Source organism: Gouania willdenowi, chromosome 13 (genome assembly GCF_900634775.1).
Source record: "Gouania willdenowi chromosome 13, fGouWil2.1, whole genome shotgun sequence".
Taxonomy (NCBI): Eukaryota; Metazoa; Chordata; class Actinopteri; order Blenniiformes; family Gobiesocidae; genus Gouania; species Gouania willdenowi.
In genome coordinates, this window is record NC_041056.1 from 43472795 (window position 1) to 43493416 (window position 20622).

Below are 20622 nucleotides of genomic sequence, written 5' to 3' on the forward strand. Positions count from 1 at the left end.
CGTGTGTAAACCAAAGAGAAGCTTATCCAAAGAACAGACGTAATTCATTTTACAGTCTGGATGCAGAGTGATGGTTGTCACTCAGCTGAGATCACAGCCTCCTCTGTGAGCTGTGTGGGGGGGACGAGCTGTTCAGGGCAGTAACTACAGAATAATGTCAAACTCTCCAATAACACAAGATAAAATCTCTATTGAGAGAAGAGTCACTAAGAGCTCCACAGCTGGAGCGTTCACCAGGATGAAACAGGGAGGGGAGGGGAGCCTGGTTGTTTCCCACGATTCTACTTACTGCAGCTTTAAGGCTCTGAGTAAAAATGAATGCATGTAACAGCACATTAACTGTAAAATGTGAATATAATCAGAGAAATCATACAAACCCATGTATCCTGACACACATCAGTGTCTGTGTGTAACAAACTAGTGTGGAAAACAGTTACAGAGGACGTTTTTAGATTTTAAATGCACTCAATATTATCAAAGACAATATTTTACTCTTGTAGAATATTTTGAGCCTAAACTGAACTGTTCTATAAAAACCTTGCATAATAGACTAGTCGACTCGTCCATAAGTCAGTGTATTGTTTTTACAGCTTTAGTCAAATTAAATTCAAGACTTTTTAATGCCATTTGAAATTAAATTTAAGACCAACTTCACAGTAAAAAATGCCAAATCAATTAACATAGGGTTAGGGTAATTTTTCTCCAGTGTCTAGTGCAGACATGCAACTGGCGGCCCCCAAAGTAAACACACAAAACTACACAAAATGACCCACAAAAAACAGACTAAAATAATTAAAATCACTCAAAACACACAAGATGACCACAAGAATAACCAGAAATCTATAAAATAACAAAAAGTCTTTGTTGGACAGGCAATTTTCATTCAATTTATTTCTATTTCATAATATTTCGTGAGATGTCTCACTATGGGATACACACTCCCTGTAGCCCTCAGAAGCACTTTTCAATCCGCCAAGCCCTGATTGGCTGGAAAGAACTGTCCATACGCCAGGGACACTCTCACCCTCTATAAGAGGGAGGGCGGATGTACAGTTCCTCATTTCACTTAAGTATCATTGCGTGGACCACAACAGGTCGAGAAGCAACAAGCGCTTAAATTTCTCTGCTCGGTAAGTGCTGCTCCTTCACAGGTAAATGAAATTCAGAGCCCCAGCTCCGGCTGTGGGCTCTCCGACAACGTTGTCGCACGTTGGTCCTTGAGCAGCTCTCTCACTCACAGTGTCTGTTAGCCGCTCCGAGCTCTGCACCAACAGGTCCAGAGCTCCCAGACATCACCACTTGACGCCTCCGGGCTCGTGTGTGCTGTCCTTTACTGCCGCAAGGCTTGAAAACCATGAGTCTCGGCTCCGGCTGACTGCTCGTTGCCGCTCCGGCGTCCACGTTGGCCTCCAGCAGCCTCTCACTCGGGTACAACCCCGGTGACAGCCCCACTGCTAGCTCTGTGCCACAAGGCCAGAGCTCACGGACCCCAGCACATCTGCTGTTGTCCCAGACCACGACTCTCAACGCCCTCTGAGCTCCTGTTTGCGTTGGTCTCTTTCCAGAGCCCTCACCACCTTGTATGGCCCGGTTCCAGCTTCGTACCACAGTACTCGAACTCCCAAAATCCAGCGATCCAGCTGCTGTTCAAAAATAGTCAACGCTGTCCCTGACGTCTTAGACGTCTGGCGCACGTTGTCCTGCATCCCTGCTAGCACCTGCGTTAGCTGCCACGTGGTAGCATAAAAGCTAATCCACCTGCTCTTCCTGCCTGCGTCAAGAGGCAATGGAAACTGAGGCTCCTCTCACAGAGGGAACGGGATGCACTGCGGCTCGCTGCACGGCATTTGACGCACGCAGCCTCCGTCGTAAGCCGGCGTGTCTGATGTCTGCCGGGATCTCCTTCTTCCTCCTCACGGCGCTTCGAGCAAAGAGGACACGGCTCTTATGGACTCTGCTCCTGCATATGACCCTGCTGGGGCTGCCAGCGGCCTGCCGCCTTTGTCGCCTCTCAGGAGGAGGAGGCTTTCACACCTTCCTCCTCTCTCCCAAGCTTGAAGAAAAAGACGGTCTGTCTGTTTTCTCCTCCCTCAGTGATGCAGCTGGATGTTCCTCGTTCACCAGCTCCACCTGTTACACTTTCACGAGCGCACCATGGGCTCCTGACGGCACGGATGCTCCCAGCGGCGTACACGCTCTGGCGCACGTCTGGCCGCACACATGCGTTTCCCCCGTTGGCCCTTATACTCCCCACTCTGTCCAGGGTGAGGGAGCAGGGTCATGCACTGATCCTGGTGGCCCCTCACTGGCCATGCAGGGGCTGGAAGAAATTTACCAGCTGCTGTGCCCTCCTCCTTGGCAGGGATCTGCTGTCACAGGCAGGAGGAACGATCTTCCACCCGCACCCAGAGCGACTGGGACTGTGCTTGGCCCCTGAATGGCTCCATCTGTCAGCGGTGGGACCCTCACAGTGTGTGATCTCCAGCATACAGGGCACCCGGGCCTCTTCTAGTAGCTCTCTGTATGATTGCAAGTGGGGGGTTCTTTTCCATAAATATGAGTTAGACATCTCTCTCATAATACTCATGAAACCGGGGTTATGTAAATGACCTACAGTGTTTCGAGGGTTGGTTTCCCCAGGGGTGCCACATCCCTTTTCACGGACCGGGGGGAGTGAACTTATAATTCCTGCAGGGCCTGATTGACAAGTGCGTAGCCTGTTTCACTGTGAAAGTGTATTTGGCGGCAATCGCAGCCCGTCATGAGGGTAATATTTGACACGCAAATAAATGAGCAATCGACTTTCTTTTTTTTTTTTGGGGACCCTTGTGCCCTTTAAATGGAAAATCGGGCTCCGAGCGTTGATGCATACACATCTATAGATTTGTCCATCCTAGCCTGTGATTGGCCGATCTCATTAGATCAGTGAAGCTAAGCAGGTCTGGTCCTGGTTAGTAGTTGGATGTAGACCACTGAGAACTCCAGGGGCCACAGTGGGGGACAGTCGCTCCAGTGGTATCTGTCATTGTGTCCTTGGGCAAGACACCCACATTGCCTAGTATGACAGCCTCACGTCCGTCAGTCTGCCCCAGGGCAGCTGTGGCTACAATAGTAGCTTACCACCACTAAGTGTGGAGTGAAAGAATAATGACTTAACTCTGTAAAGAGCTTTGAGTGTCAATGATAAAGCACTAAAATATATATAAAATCCAATGCACTATTATTATTATCATTATTATATTATATTATTATACCAACCAAATTTCAGCCTGATTTGTTTACAAATAACAGAGTAGCGATTTTGTACATAACAACAACAACAACAACAAAGTGAGGGCGTTTTGAGTCCGGTAGATCGGCCTAAAAACAGAAAATGCTAATAAAACAAGTACCTGTGAGTATGTAGGATTGTAGCCAAAGCTAATTTCCATCCACATTACCCACACGCTACATTTAATTTAACACATCACCAACATCTGAGCTCACTCTCATCTATTTGTAAGTGTTGGCATCCAAATTTTTAAACAACAAAAACATGCATATTTACTCACACACACACAATATAAAACATTATTTCAACATCTAAAATACCAATGTGATTGTGCAAGGTTTTGTTCAGCTGTGTGTGGACAATTTCAATTATCCAACGTCCGTGATTTGAGTTTATATTTCATTTATTTTTAAATGTGAAACTAATTACAATCCCACAAACATACTTATTATGTGTTAAAATGTAAGACTTTTGAAATATTGATTTAAGACATTTTAAGGATCCGTGAGAACTCTGCAGTGTCGTCAACGAGGAAAATGTTTGGTTAGAAACAGAAAAATGTTCCAGGCTATGATGGTTGAACAGAGGCCAAAGTAAACTTTACACAAGCAGAACATGATTCTGTAGAAATGTTCCCTCAAAGCATTTACAGTAAACAATAGCATTAGCATTAGCATTAGCAGGAACATTTCTGAACTGCGTATTTCAAGAGAATCGTTCACTTGGGTATAAATGCATGACATTTGGCACAGGTACTATTTTGGAAAAAGGTGTTGGCCACTCAAAAATTCAATATAGCGGCCATTTTTCAAGATGGCCGCCATTGCGATTCAATGGTTATTATATAACCAAAAAATGCTCAGATCAAGCCAAACAAGGTGTCAGCAGAAAGGTCTGGTCCATCCGAGTCCAAATATGTACATTCCTCGCGGGCAGAGTCAGAACTGCGTCCGCTAGAGGCGAAACACACAATCGCGGTGCAAAGAAATTGTTTGTTTTGTAAAAAATGTGGCACCAGCGAACGTGTTTTATTCCCCCGAGTCCAAATATGTGGTTTGTTTTTGGCTAGTGGCTGAATTACACCCGCAGGAGGCCGTGGGAGTTTGGTGTTTTCCTGCACCAGGGGAAACCTCGGTCAATGGGAGAAGGCAGTATAAAAGTCGCTCCCTTTTCTTCCTCTGAGGTTACCCCTGGTGCAGGAAAACACCAAACCTCTGCAGCCTTGGGAGAACCAGACCTTTCTGCTGACACCTCGTTTGACCCGCTCCAAGCATTTTTTGGTTATATAATAACCATTGAATAGCGAATGGTGGCCATCTTGAAAAATGGCCACCATATCAAAGCCTTTTTCCAAAATAGGTGCCCTTAGAGAGTATCTGTGCCAAATTTCATGCTTTTATACCAAAGTGAACGATTGTTTTCCTAATCTGCTGCACTGGGACTCATTAATGATTCCATCATGGGATCACTTCTTACATCAAAGCCAGCTGTGTCCCTCAGAGAAACGGAGAAGAACATACCCTCCTATTGTCTGCTGGGCTGTGGTAGAACTGGGAGATGACCTGCTTGGAGCCACTCATTGCCTTGGCCTTTGAAAGCTGGAATCTCTCTGAAACCAGTGTGAAACTGGTTCCATAGTCATAGGATATGTAGACCTAAAGATGAAGAGCAATGGTCAGCTTCACTATACGTTTAGTTTTCTCATCATTAGTCAAAATGTATCATTTAAAGATTTAAAGGCTCTGATTGGTGAAGCTAGTGCTGTGCGATATTAAATGTTATAAATCACGATACAGGTAGATTTATATCCCAATATAGTATTTCTTCCTTAAAATTACATGAAATTAATGGAAAATTGCTGTTCATTTAATATTTAAATATATATAAATAATACTTCTCCTTTAATAATCTTCTCAATGAAGGAATATTTGCTAAATTTACTATTGTCACGTGTTCTGATTTGTAAATGTGTGGAAATTCCACCAGGGGGCGTTAACACCACCAATAATGTGGTTTTAAACCGTACCTGTAGTGAATTTGACTCCATCAAAAATCATATATGACAGTAGAGGTTTGGTTAGATTCTATTCTTTAACAGGAGATAAATTAACACTAACATTAGTCAGACATGTTCATCTTGTTAGAGTCACAGTAGCTGTAGTGACTCAGTTAGTAACCAGACTAATTCACCTCCACATACCACAGCATCCATTTAGTGCATCTTTGTGTCTCTAAACTAAACACTTAACGCACACGTGTGGTGTTAAATGATGTAGAATTAGTCTGATCTGACCAGTGGGCGTGGCTTCAGTAGCTGATGGTGGCGACACAAGGACCAGCTGCTCCTTTAACGCTGCTGTAAACTAGTATCTCTGGGTGACGCTAACATGCTACCGCTAAGTATCTGTGATAGATCACAGAGGTTTACTGACAGAGCTGGTTCTGGGGCCGGTGGCCCCCGCGCTGTCTCGGGCCAAAGCCACGATGACGGTGCTCTTCTCTCCGGCCCAGTGGACCACCATCTGGTTGTGGGAGTCGTTCAGGTTGGCCTGCAGAACACATGAGAAGAGAGTTCTTAATAGACGTAGAAGACTGTTTCACTACACCCTGTAGTATAATCAATAGAACTATTACACATACTTAATCTGAATAATACACAAGTTATATTAATAACCAGTAGGGGAATAAAGGAAACAACCACATGAAATACATATCTAAATACAAAAATACTGTTAAAAATGGCATAAATATCTGTCTACTATATACTATAGTATATACTGTCTACTATATACTATAGTATATACTGTCTACTATATACTATAGTATATACTGTCTACTATATACTGTAGTATATACTGTCTACTATATACTATAGTATATACTGTCTACTATATACTATAGTGTATATACTGTCTACTATATACTATAGTATATACTGTCTACTATATACTATAGTGTATATACTGTTTACTATATACTATAGCATATACTGTCTACTATATACTATAGTGTATATACTGTCTACTATATACTATAGTATATACTGTCTACTATATACTATAGTATATACTGTCTACTATATACTATAGTGTATATACTGTTTACTATATACTATAGCATATACTGTCTACTATATACTATAGTATATACTGTCTACTATATACTATAGTATATACTGTCTACTATATACTATAGTGTATATACTGTCTACTATATACTATAGTATATACTGTCTACTATATACTATAGTGTATATACTGTTTACTATATACTATAGCATATACTGTCTACTATATACTGTAGTATATACTGTTTACTATATACTATAGTATATACTGTCTACTATATACTGTAGTATATACTGTCTACTATATACTATAGTATATACTGTCTACTATATACTATAGTGTATATACTGTCTACTATATACTATAGTATATACTGTCTACTATATACTATAGTGTATATACTGTTTACTATATACTATAGCATATACTGTCTACTATATACTATAGTGTATATACTGTCTACTATATACTATAGTATATACTGTCTACTATATACTATAGTATATACTGTCTACTATATACTATAGTATATAATGTCTACTATATACTATAGTATATAATGTCTACTATATACTATAGTATATACTGTCGACTATATACTATAGTATATACTGTCTACTATATACTTTAGTATATAATGTCTACTATATACTATAGTATATACTGTCTACTATATACTTTAGTATATAATGTCTACTATATACTATAGTATATACTGTCTACTATATACTATAGTATATACTGTCTACTATATACTATAGTATATACTGTCTACTATATACTTTAGTATATAATGTCTACTATATACTATAGTATATACTGTCTACTATATACTATAGTGTATATACTGTCTACTATATACTATAGTATATACTGTCTACTATATACTATAGTATATACTGTCTACTATATACTATAGTATATAATGTCTACTATATACTATAGTATATACTGTCTACTATATACTATAGTATATACTGTCTACTATATACTTTAGTATATAATGTCTACTATATACTATTATATATATTGTCTACTATATACTATAGTATATAATGTCTACTATATACTATAGTATATACTGTTTAGTATATACTATAGTATATACTGTCTACTATATACTATAGTATATATACTGTCTACTATAGACTATATATGATGATGAGCGTTCCCACTGAAGTATACTGCCAAATTTCCCAAGATGCATCTGGAACCACCAGCGTTAAAAACCTTGTTCACACTGAGGCTAAATATCTATGTTGATTCTCTACCTTTATTTTGAAAGTTCTGAAAACATTTGAAGTTAGAAAAAGACCAAGTAGAATATCAACATGTGCCGATTTGATCCATAAAACTCACATAGACATATTTCATTCACACATTTTCAGAGACCCTCCATTGGTCGACTGACTACACTTCCTGTTCACTTCAAAATAAGAGCCATATTTACAAAAGTGTTAAAAAAAATAATGGAAGACAAGAAGAGATGCTTTTATTTTGAAAATGCTTCCAGGACCATTTAACATTCAGCTCCCAATGCATCATGGGAGATGGTTGAGTATGACTAGTGTGCACACCATACCCATATAGTAAACTTCCTGGTATTTCTCACTTACTCAATCTTTTCATACTATCTTTTCCTGATTTTTTAGAGCAACTAAAAGTAGCACAAGTTGTAATTTGACTGAAAAATCTACTAAATAATCTATAAATCAGGCTGAATGTTTCACTCCAATAGAAAACAATGGATGTTTACAGACAGTGGGGCCGTGTGACATCATCAATCACATGATTTCTAGATGGAGGAACACAGGCTCTAAAACTGTAAAGTAGTGCTATTTTTAAAAGGAAACAAAATCAATGTGTTTGGTTAGACATCGATCTATTAATAAGGACATTTAGAAGGTTTTAGGACATATTTGTAGAGGATCCCTATAAAAGCTACTTTTACCAAAAAAAAGCTAAATGTTTCTATTTTTTCTGCACATAATCCTTTCCTAAAGTGATCTGTGCCTCCAGCAGTTCTCAGTATTAGTTATTTACTCACTGCTGGTTAACAAAGACACTCCCTGTGCACAGCGTCACAATATCTACAGCAATGATAGAACCAACACACTGAATATATGAAGCATCACAGCTTTAAACATTTACTCTGGTTTGTCCTCAACAGGATTTCATTTGATTATTAATAATATTTACAAAGGATGATGAAACTCAGAGCCAACGCAGCAACTTTAAAACTACTAGAAGTGTTTGTTCTGGAAAGGTTTAAAATGCTTAAAATAAAGTTTATTATTGTTCTTATCATATGAAAACTCCTTTATTCTTATGTTGGACTGAAGAGGTGAAAAAACAAAGCTGTAATATAAGGAAATGTACTTCTTCTGTTAACAGTAAGATGTGTAAACCTAACGATGTAAAGAACAGAAAATAATTCACTGCCTCATTGTTGTGGCTGATGTGTTGACACTAAACTACACACAAACACACTATTTGTGAAATACACACAAATACAACAACAATAATCCCAGATGATCTGCTGAATCATCATCATCTAAATGCAGCAAACTGTTAGCAAAGGCAATGTTTAAACAGTTAAAAGCAGAAGCTATGCTAATGATGTTTAACAACTGTTAATAAGATTCACGTAAAGGAACAGGAAGAAGTAAAGAATCAGCGTCTGATCAGAACAGTCAACAGAAAGATAAAAAGCTTCCTGTTTTTCCTTTTTCGTTGGCTGTTATCAGCGTGTGTTAGCACTCGGCTCAGGAACACGTTAAATAGTTACTAATGCTAACAAGTGCTCAGCTTAAGGCCAAACATCAACATAAATGATAATGGAAGAATATTTTTTGAGGATGTTTGTAGTGACTGGGGGAGGACAGAGATAAACAAAGTAGATCTCACCAAATACTGCAACTACCACTAATGTCTCAGAGGTTCTCCACTACACTTTATAATCTCAGCTCAACTGCTTTTCTTGGTGTAATTATAGATGAAAACTTATCCTTTATGCCTCATATCTCACTTGATAAATCAAAGATTACCAAAAATATTGGAATGATTGGTAAAAATCTGTATTTCCTAAATGTAAAAGTCTTGCTAAATCTTTATTATGCAATGATTGATCTTTTGATAAGTTATTCTAATATTTCCTGATCCTGTACTCACTGTACTAAACTGGAGACAATAGAATTATTACTTTCTCAGCTCCAAGAAGTCATTTATTTGCAAAACTTAACATTTATCAAATCAATAAATTTCAAATAGCTCAAGTCAATTTGTACATGGTTCATTAAAGGAGACATATCATTATAAATCCACTTTTTTAGCCCTTAAATGCATTTTGTTGTATATTTAGAGTGTTTAGAAGTACAGAAAAAATCAAATTAATCTCTCCAGATGCTCCGTTAATATCTTTATATTCTGTTTTACTCATATTTTTCAATCTGTTTTGATTTTTCTATTCTCTATTTCATTTTTTGAACTATTACGTCACAGTATTTGCAGCAGAACTGCTAAATTAGTTCATCAACTCCAGGTCCAACACTTCGAGCAATCCGCCATTTTTATTTCTGGCTTTTATTTTGTAGTCCAAGCTCCAGGATGCTGAAGTTACGAGAGGATAAGTCAAAATGTTGGGTTGTTGGATGTAGTAACCCACACGCTTCATTACACCGTCTCCCAGCATCAGAACCTTTTCAAAGTGTCTGGTTGAGTTTTATTTTTTATAGAAATGTACCACATCTGTGGATAAGGTCATTTTTGTGTGTGTGAAGCACTTCAATGATGACTGCTTCATCAACCTCCACCAGTATAAAGAAGGATTTACAGAAAGACTTTGTCTGGTTGAGGGTTCAATTCCTTCTATCTTTGGAGACGATGAACAGAGCACTTCGGTAAGCTGTAAATAATGCTAAAAAGTGTGATGATAAGACGTCCCTGTCATTGTTTTGTTAGCATTAGCAGTTGCACCGTCTTCATATGTTAGCGCTGTGTGCTCGTTTTAGATCCTTGATGATATGGCCTACGTGATTTAATTTAAGTCTAAAGTTTTCATTAGTCATTTCACTTTGACGTTTTTGTCTTTGAAAAGACTGTATTAAAATGTATTTTGTGACGTTAGCTTGGCGCTAGCGTTAGCTCGGTGCTTGTGTTAGCTCACTTGTTAGGGTTCTACAGGTTCATCATCTTCATTTTCATCTCGCTCCACTGGGTCAGACTCTGGCTGGAACATGTTAGGCTGGATGGACAAGTCTAACGTTGGTGACATTTTGTAAATAATATCTGAATAAACTTTTTCTGCTCCGCTACATAGCCGTATCTCTTCTATCAAACTACAAAAATGGCCGAACAGGGTGGAGTTGAACCGAGTGTCACCTGGAGAGGGGGCGGGGTATGGAGTGTCTCATTTGCATTTAAAGAGACAGCACCAAAACGAGTTGCTCTCAGAAGCACATCAGAAAAGGGGTAGAAAAGGGGTGGAGCTATAATAATGAGGAATTCAGACCCAAGCATTGCAGTTCTGCTTTATATAGACCACAACTGTATGATTTATATGTAAAAAGGAAGGATTTAAAACCATGATTTGTCCCCTTTAAACAAAACACTCCCACCGTTTTCTAACAATTGTTTTACAGCAAATATTCAACTACATAACATATCTAGTTTATAAGCATGAATGATGATAACTGAGTCATGGTTGTGTTATTTTATTTCTATTTTATGGCTGACTGACTATCAGACCAAACGAGGAGAACTATCAGAATTTTTCTGGATGCCGGGTTGTTAAGTGTCTTCTCATGTAGCACACAGTACACTAGCAGTGTTTGCGTATTGTCCACAATTTTCTCCTTTATGGTTTGTTGATGTGGTGAAACCAGAATATTTCCACACCTCTGACTCATGCACAGCTTCTAATAACTCCTCTGTTTCTACCTCTATACACCATGTTTCCTTTAACCTCTGACCTCACACCAGAGTCGCCTCCACTCAAACAAGGCACTGTAGCACAGCTGATAAAAGCCACGTCTCTCTCTGTCTCATTTAAAATAAATATCAAACACCATTCAACATTGAAACATGATCCTACTGCACCAAACAGCAGATACATCCTATAAAAGTATGGAGGAACATCACTTTTTAGTGAGTGGGTGGGTCCACAATCTCGGTAACAAACAGCTCCACGATGATTATGGTTTGGTCTTCACCAGGGTTTGTTCTGATATTGTTTTATGTGTTAAGATGCTAGCAGCTAGCAGTAACGGCTATAATGTAAACAACGACGTTAGCCTAACAGTCAAGGATACATGAGGTTTGTTTGTCACATACATATATAAATATTACTACTGAATAGTACTTTATGACATGTAGTGAAACAGCATTAGGTTGTTTAGCTTTTACTGCTACTTTTACTACTGACTCAACGTCACCAAAAGCACCAGGGCATCCTAAAAATATTAAATTACCTGTAACTTAACAATCATTACTTAGTAAACTAAAGTTGAACGACAAACTAATGCTATTTAACACAGCCACAAAAACAAAGTTAGCTCACTAAGCTAACAAACCTCTGACCAAGTGGTCGCTATAGAAACAGGCATCAGCAGACTCTGCTCCTCCTGACCACAGACGTAGGTTTAAAATCCACTTTTTACGGCGTTGTTTTGTGAGCTTTTTACATTTCTCACCTTTGTGAACGACAATCTTTGGTACTCTATAAAATCTATTTTCCTTTTCTCAGTTAGAACGATTGGAGCAGCCGTAAACTACACAAAACATAGACATTATGATTATTTCAGATGAAACATTCTCAAGCTTCCTGTCCTCCATCTGAATCTCGCGCTCTCGCGATGCAGCAACGTAACGTCACGTGAAAGCAACCTATGGCAGCGGCTGTGCTGCTTCCAGTGATGTAGATTATGGTACAGTTTTTATCCAATCATATTTCAGCTCGCTTGTGTTGTAAAAAATCTAAGGCCTTCAGAATCAACAGAGCAGGCTCCCGTGCCTGTCAGTGACTGGACACAGTCAGTTGTGATAGCCAATCAGATCTCGTTGAGTAATAAGAGGTTTGTCCCAGGGCCCCCCGTGTAGAGTGGGAAGAGTGGGGTGGGGGGTGCACAGTAGGTCAGCAGGGTGAGCCCTGACGTGACACCGACACTGCCTCACACTCAACCACCTGTAACCTATGACCACGCCCCAAAGCATTATGGGACTTGTAGTTTACTCTGAAACGGTCACTACATTCAACATAAAACTTGTTTTTTTTAGAGCAACGGCTCATTATGTTATACCGTGATCAGTGACGTGCCGTCAGGGTAGGCAAGGTAGGCAGTGCCTACCCAAGGGTGAATTGATATTTTGATTATTTGTTTTAATTATAATATAATTATAAAATACTTCCGATAGCCTACAGAACCTATAAGTTTGAAAGTGTCAGTATTTTGTGCTTTTCATAGCCCAAATTATTAAACATCACTATTTCCTAACCGCTGTAAGGCAGATGGAGGCCACACCCCTTCTCAAAAGCACATTGATGCTCTGCCTCTGTTCCCATAGTTTGTATTAATGTGAATCTTGTTGGGAGAGTATGGAGGCTATATTAAATAATTGTTTATGTTTCTTTAATGGTGTTTATGATGTTGATTTTGTTAGATAATAAATACTTGTTCATGTGGATCTTATTTTTTTTCTTATTATACTTTCATATTTTGATAAGCGCATTGAGATGACTTTGTTGTAAATTGCGCTACACATATAAAATTGAATTGAATTTAATTGAATTGAATTAACACTTGCCAGCAGAAACATATGAAATTGTCATTGGTGTTGATATTGGTGGTCTCCATTTGCAACGCACTGCCTACCCAACCCTAGTGCTCACGACACGTCACTGACCGTGACATAACCCCAACATTATCGAGGCACTTGTTATACCCTAGTATTGTGATACTGTCAATACTGTGACATTCCTAGTGGATACAAATGAAGGGGTTTGTCAGAGTGTGTATGTACTGTACACACTGACTTCTTACTTTCCTCTCTACACCTTTGCCACTTGTAATCTTTGAGGAGCAGGAGCTACTGGTGTCTGGTACTGGTGTTTGGTACTGGTGTTTGGTACTGGTGTCTGGTAGTGGTGTTTGGTACTGGTGTTTGGTACTGGTGTCTGGTAGTGGTGTTTGGTACTGGTGTTTGGTACTGGTGTTTGGTACTGGTGTCTGGTAGTGGTGTTTGGTACTGGTGTTTGGTACTGGTGTCTGGTAGTGGTGTCTGGTACTAGTGTCTGGTACTGGTGTTTGGTACTGGTGTTTGGTACTGGTGTCTGGTAGTGGTGTTTGGTACTGGTGTCTGGTACTGGTGTTTGGTACTGGTGTCTGGTACTAGTGTCTGGTACTGGTGTTTGGTACTGGTGTCTGGTACTGGTGTTTGGTACTGGTGTCTGGTACTAGTGTCTGGTACTGGTGTTTGGTACTGGTGTCTGGTACTGGTGTTTGGTACTGGTGTCTGGTACTAGTGTCTGGTACTGGTGTTTGGTACTGGTGTCTGGTACTGGTGTTTGGTACTGGTGTCTGGTACTAGTGTCTGGTACTGGTGTTTGGTACTGGTGTCTGAATGATAAGAAGTTTCACCCTCAGCACCTCAGCATGTTTGTTCTATAGCAGAATAAACAGAGTAAACTAGAAACTATTTGGTTCATTCTGTTTGATTTAAGACTGAATGAAAACAGGAGAAGGGGGCGGGGCCACTAGCATTGTTGTTTACAAAGGTTCTAACTGGATTAGAAGTGTTATATATATATTATATACCTCTGTGTCTCAATGTTTATTATTTATTGTAAGTGCAATTTTGTTTTTTAAGAGACTTGATAAACTATTTTATTTATTGCTTTGGTTGTGTGTAGTGGTGTCTGGTACTGGTGTTTGGTACTGGTGTCTGGTACTAGTGTCTGGTACTGGTGTCTGGTACTGGTGTCTGGTACTGGTGTTTGGTACTGGTGTCTGGTACTAGTGTCTGGTACTGGTGTCTGGTACTGGTGTCTGGTACTGGTGTCTGGTACTGGTGTCTGGTACTAATGTCTGATACTGGTGTTTGGTATTGGTGTCTGGTACTAGTGTCTGGTACTGGTGTCTGGTACTGGTGTCTGGTACTGGTGTTTGGTACTGGTGTCTGGTACTAGTGTCTGGTACTGGTGTTTGGTACTGGTGTCTGGTACTGGTGTCTGGTACTGGTGTCTGGTACTAGTGTCTGGTACTGGTGTCTGGTACTGGTGTCTGGTACTGGTGTCTGGTACTGGTGTCTGGTACTGGTGTTTGGTACTGGTGTTTGGTACTGGTGTCTGGTACTGGTGTCTGGTACTAGTGTCTGGTACTGGTGTCTGGTACTGGTGTTTGGTACTGGTGTCTGGTACTGGTGTCTGGTACTGGTGTCTGGTACTGGTGTCTTGTACTGGTGTCTTGTACTGGTGTTTGGTATTGGTGTTTGGTACTGGTGTCTGATATTGGTGTCTGGTACTGGTGTTTGGTACTGGTGTCTGGTACTAGTGTCTGGTACTGGTGTCTGGTACTGGTGTCTGGTACTGGTGTTTGGTACTGGTGTTTGGTACTGGTGTTTGGTACTGGTGTCTGATACTGGTGTTTGGCACTGGTGTTTGGTACCGGTGTTTGGTACTGGTGTCTGATATTGGTGTCTGGTACTGGTGTTTGGCACTGGTGTTTGGCACTGGTGTTTGGTACTGGTGTTTGATATTGGTGTCTGGTACTGGCGTCTAGTACTGGTGTTTGGTACTGGTGTCTGGTACTAGTGTCTGGTACTAGTGTCTGGTACTGGTGTTTGGTACTGGTGTTTGGTACTGGTGTCTGATATTGGTGTCTGGTACTGGCGTCTAGTACTGGTGTTTGGTACTGGTGTCTGGTACTAGTGTCTGGTACTAGTGTCTGGTACTGGTGTTTGGTACTGGTGTTTGGTACTGGTGTCTGATATTGGTGTCTGGTACTGGTGTTTGGCACTGGTGTTTGGTACTGGTGTTTGATATTGGTGTCTGGTACTGGTGTTTGGTACTGGTGTTTGGTACTGGTGTCTGATATTGGTGTCTGGTACTGGCGTCTAGTACTGGTGTTTGGTACTGGTGTCTGGTACTAGTGTCTGGTACTAGTGTCTGGTACTGGTGTTTGGTACTGGTGTCTGGTACTAGTGTCTGGTACTGGTGTTTGGTATTGGTGTCTGATATTGGTGTCTGGTACTGGTGTTTGGTACTGGTGTTTGGTACTAGCGTCTAGTACTGGTGTCTGGTACTGGCGTCTGGTACTGGTGTCTGGTACTGGCGTCTGGTACTGGTGTCTGGTACTGGTATTTGGTACTGGTGTTTGGTACTGCAGGCCTAGCATCATTAGCTCCATTACTCAGGGTGCTGATAACCAGTGATGTCATCTCTGCAGGGTTAGCAGACGGTCCAGGCCGTGTTCACTCACAGACACTCAGTGATATGTGTTGACCATGTGTGGGTCAGTGTGAGCTGTTAGTGAGCAGCCGTCTCCATCACTACTCACTGATGAATGCACAATAAAGCCTCTGTTCCCTCACAGCCAGGCAGCTGCTGATGCTGCTCTCCTATTGGCTGTTTGCTTTAGGACAGAGTACACCATGTGTTCAGGTACGGAGATCAACATTCTGAACATTCTGAAGGTGTAAAGAGTGCTGATATATTTACTCAAGTAGAAGTACTGCTACTTGATTGAAATTGTACTCATGTACAAGTAGGCCTGGGTCGATAATCGATAAATCAATTAACCGGACGGTAAATAAAATTAACTCGATAAGTTTGCCGGCCTCGGTGTATTGCCTTATTCATGCGTATTTGGTGGCGAGCCTGTCGGCTGCAGAGGCTAGCGTTAGCAACAGATATTAAACAGCAGATAACTCAGTCAGTTCTAATCATTTATCAGTGAACCTGCAGTAATTACTCTAAAATAGAATTCCACTGCCAGGCAATCGTAGATTTAGGTTCTATAGCAGAATAAACAGAGTAAACTAGAAACTATTTGGTTGATTCTGTTTGATTTAAGACTGAATGAAAACAGGAGAAGGGGGCGGGGCCACTAGCATTGTTGTTTACAAAGGTTCTAACTGGATTAGAAGTGTTATATATATATTATATACCTCTGTGTCTCAATGTTTATTATTTATTGTAAGTGCAATTTTGTTTTTTAAGAGAGACTTGATAAACTATTTTATTTATTGCTTTGGTTGTGTGTGGTTTTATATTTGAGGTGTTTTTTTTTTTTTTTCTTAACAGAGTCTATTTTATTGTTTTTGTTAGGGATGGGCGATATGGACTAAAAAAAAATATCCCGATAATTTCTTGTATTTATCACGATAACGATAAATATCATAAATAAAAAACTATAAGTAAATAAAACAATTCCCAACTTAAAGTATTAACAGGTTCCTTACAAACACAAATGAATTTGAATACATCAACACATTAAAAATCAGTGCATGTGGGTCACTCTATTAGTGTTATTGTACGAAATTAATTTATTTCCTCACTTAAAATGAAATTATTTTCCAAAAAAAAAGCACATGAAAAGCACAAATACTGTAACTCCATCAGTGTTTTTACTGCTGATTAATCTTGTTTAATTTATCTTATGAGTTACATAAATGTCTCTGATTTCCTATAATTAAACCAGATCAATCTGATGATTTAATCATTCAGTATATTTATGTGTAATAATCTCAATAGTTACATTAGTCTAATGGGATCAGCTTTGTCTGTGAACACGTGAAATATCATTAAAAAATATTACGTTTCACAAGTTTGCACGGATGCATAGTGACATTATTATTATGCTAACATTTATTTTACACAACGTGTGACATGTTTAGCTTTTATCCTTCCGTACAAGTGTTAAATAATAAATCATAAATAAATCTATGGTTCTCTGTGGTTTTATGACAGTAAGACATGTTCTTTTTATTTGGTCTGTTATTTCTTATATGGAACGAATCGAGTTTCCAGTTCATAATGGTTGCTACAGGTTCATCTCTGTTCCCGTGTTTGTAGAACTTTGTGTGGATCTGATGGAGGAACTAGGATTGTTTCACTTTGTTGATGTTTATCTGGTTTTAACCCAGTAGTGGTTCATGATGTATTGCAGCTCTGCAGCTTCTAGTAGCTGTGACGAGCACCGCCGTGTGTGTGAGGGCTGGGGGCGTGGTGCACAGCGTGGAGGCTTCGCTACGGAGCTCCCGTAAACAACGTTCCGCTCCAGAAAATAATAAGTTGACAACAAACAGGGGCAGTTTTGGCCTCTGGAACAATGATTTTATGGACATTCTTGACTAAATTGAGGGACAAATGGTAATTTCTGACATGGGAATTTATCATTTATATCGTGGGATGACATAATCTAATTTTTGACGATATATCATGAACGATAAAATATTGCACATTCCTAGTTTTTGTGATATTTATTAAAGTGCAATTTTTTATTAACAGAGACAGAGTACATTTTATTTTAATTGTTTGTTTTATTTGTTTAAAATATTTAAAAGTTCTTGACATTCCAAATACAATGGAAAAAAATACTAATGAGAAATACAAGTTAATTGCATTTGAAAGGGTGTAATTGCATTATTATGATATGGTATCATTACATTAGTGGTTCATTTGGTCTAAAAAAATGACAATAATATTGTTTATCACCAATAATTTGTGGGACAATATATCGTCCAGCAAAATCTGTTATCGACCCAGGCCTAAGTACAAGTAAGTCAAACATAAAACAAACTAGGGATGTAACGATTCACTCAACTCCCGAAACGATTCGATTCACAATACTGGGTTCACGATACGATTCTCACGATTTATTTTACAAAATGGGACTGTAGACATATGATGATTGAAAAATATTATAAAATACTGTATTATTTTCCTTTTGTTTTTCATTGTCAAAAGAATCCCTTGATAAACTATTCAAAACAATGCAATTTAACTAAAAATAAATCTTGAATGGAATAAATAAAGGAATAATACAAATGAAGAAGAAGCGTATTAATTAAAATTCTCGTTCTATAGTAAACAATACAAAACTGCATAATAGTTCTTTTTCTTTTTAAAACTGCAACTGAAAATGTATTTTGTGCCTTAACAATTGGACTTAAAAAGAAACAGTCTGCATTGTATTTAAGTCAGTCTGTTTGGACCAGCAGAGGGCGCTGGTAACCCAGTGGTCGGTTGGCATGCAGATTCTTGCAGTGAAGAAGAGATGCTACGCTAGCGGACAGAGCTAATAGAAAAACGTGACTTTTACAGATATTCACATAATATTACAGATATTCTTTCGGTGCTAAAGGGGTAAGGAATCATTTATGAACATGTTTAAGAGTAGAAGACGGCCAGAAAGAAAGTAGTAGCAGATTCCACCCGCCGCGTACACTGCTGGACAAGAGAAGGGGTAAATATATAGCTGTTTAAAAAAAGTACTGCGTTTCAATTTTCAAAGTATCGATGTCAACTGTGATACCTATGAATCGAATCTTAACTGCCTTACGATTAATCGCTACATCCCTAAAACAAACAAAACCATACCAGCCTGTCATTACCCGATCCCGTTAGCTCTGTGAAGCTAAGCAGGTCTGGGCTTGGTTAGTAGATGATGGAGACCACTGAGAAGTTGCCTCAGTGGGATCTGTCACTATGTCCTTTGGCAAGACACTTCACCCACATTGTCTAGTATGAATGTCGTGCGTGAGTGAGTGTTGGTGGTGGTGGGAGGGGCCGATGACGCACTTTGGCAGCCTTGCCTCTGTCACTCTGCCTCAGCTATGGCTACCATAGTAGTTTACCTCCACTAAGTGTGGAGTAAAAGAATAATCCCTTATTGATGCATTATTATTATTATTATTATTATTATTATTATTATTATTAATAATAAAAACAAGTTAAAAGTAGCTCAATTAAATAGCACTCAAAGTAAAAGTTACTAGTTACTTTCACCCCCCATGAAGGGCTGGATGATATGAAACAAATCATCTCAAATTTTTTTCTTCTTCAAAATGTTGATATACGATATAAATCTAGATATTTTTAACTCAATAAAGTCTGACCAGAAAAACAATTCTGGGTTGAATTTGCTGATGCAAAATGCCACACAGACACATTTATTAACAAACAGCTGATCCAGATGTTCCACTTTAGGCATGTGTGAGTGAGTGCTGTAATGTGGCTTGTTGGTTGCTTTTAATGCTGTTCTGAAAAGTACTGAAAGAAGTGACTCCTAAAATGCATATTTTATTCCAAAAATATCTCTATATGGCTGAAGCTAGTGAGAAATAACGAACTGTTGAAGACACAAAAACCCTGAGGATGGAAGAACCTTTCGGTGGGAGTCCTTCAACAGTCTGTGATTTACTGTCTAACTTCAGCCACCAGAACGTGTCAGCGCACTGTTTAAGGGAAAGTTAAGGTAAATAATGTAAAAATCTGCTAAATTATCTATAAATCAGGCTGAATGTTTCATTCTAATAGAAAACTATGAGATGTTTACAGGCAGTCGGGCCGTGTGACATCATCAATCACATGATTTCAAGATGGAGGAACACAGGCTCTAAAACTATAAAATAGTCCCACTTTTTAAAGTTAATGAAATAAATATAGTGCATAATAATGTGTTTTGATCTTTTAATAAGAACAATTAGAATATTTTAAGACAGACTTGTAAAAACAGTGGAGTATCACTTTAATGAGAATAACAAACTGGTTTACAGGAAAAATCCATCTGCATAGAAAGATGCAAACATGTTCTTACTAAAGGTTGAGCACAAATAATCTCTTCCACCAGCAGCATGAGGTAAAATGCAAAGATCGTGTTAAACTTTTTGCTTCCAAACATACTGTGAAGTTGGTCCATTCTCCACTCTATACAGCTCACTCACACGTGCTGTCCCTTATGAGAGAAAAAGCCAAAAGCAGTGATTTAGTACCTTTGTGGCATTTTGTATCAGTGACCTTGACCCTGAGTCATCTTTATTGATAGAAAATCTATCATTGTGTAGACTGGTTGAGTGCAAATAAATCAATTTTAAATCAATGTTTAATCACAACAACAACGTTTTCATTTCCGCCTGCGTAGTGATGACTGTGCATTAGCAAAAGATTGTGGCTCACTGTAACCAGGTAACATGGACAAGTTTTCACCTGCAGGCCCAAAGCTAATCTCACCTGCGTTAGAAACACAGAATAACAATAACACGCCCTCGAGATTAAAGCTCCACTGA

The 20622-nt window shown here is 39.1% G+C and overlaps 1 protein-coding gene across 1 annotated transcript in view; it reads right to left on the reverse strand.

The window, feature by feature from the left end:
• The window catches only part of sorl1 (sortilin-related receptor, L(DLR class) A repeats containing), a 119255-nt gene that overhangs the window by 91282 nt on the left and 7351 nt on the right, over positions 1–20622 (reverse strand). The window contains 2 exon segments of the mRNA XM_028464750.1: positions 4792–4926; positions 5704–5820. Coding sequence (XP_028320551.1) covers positions 4792–4926; positions 5704–5820 — 252 coding nt within the window.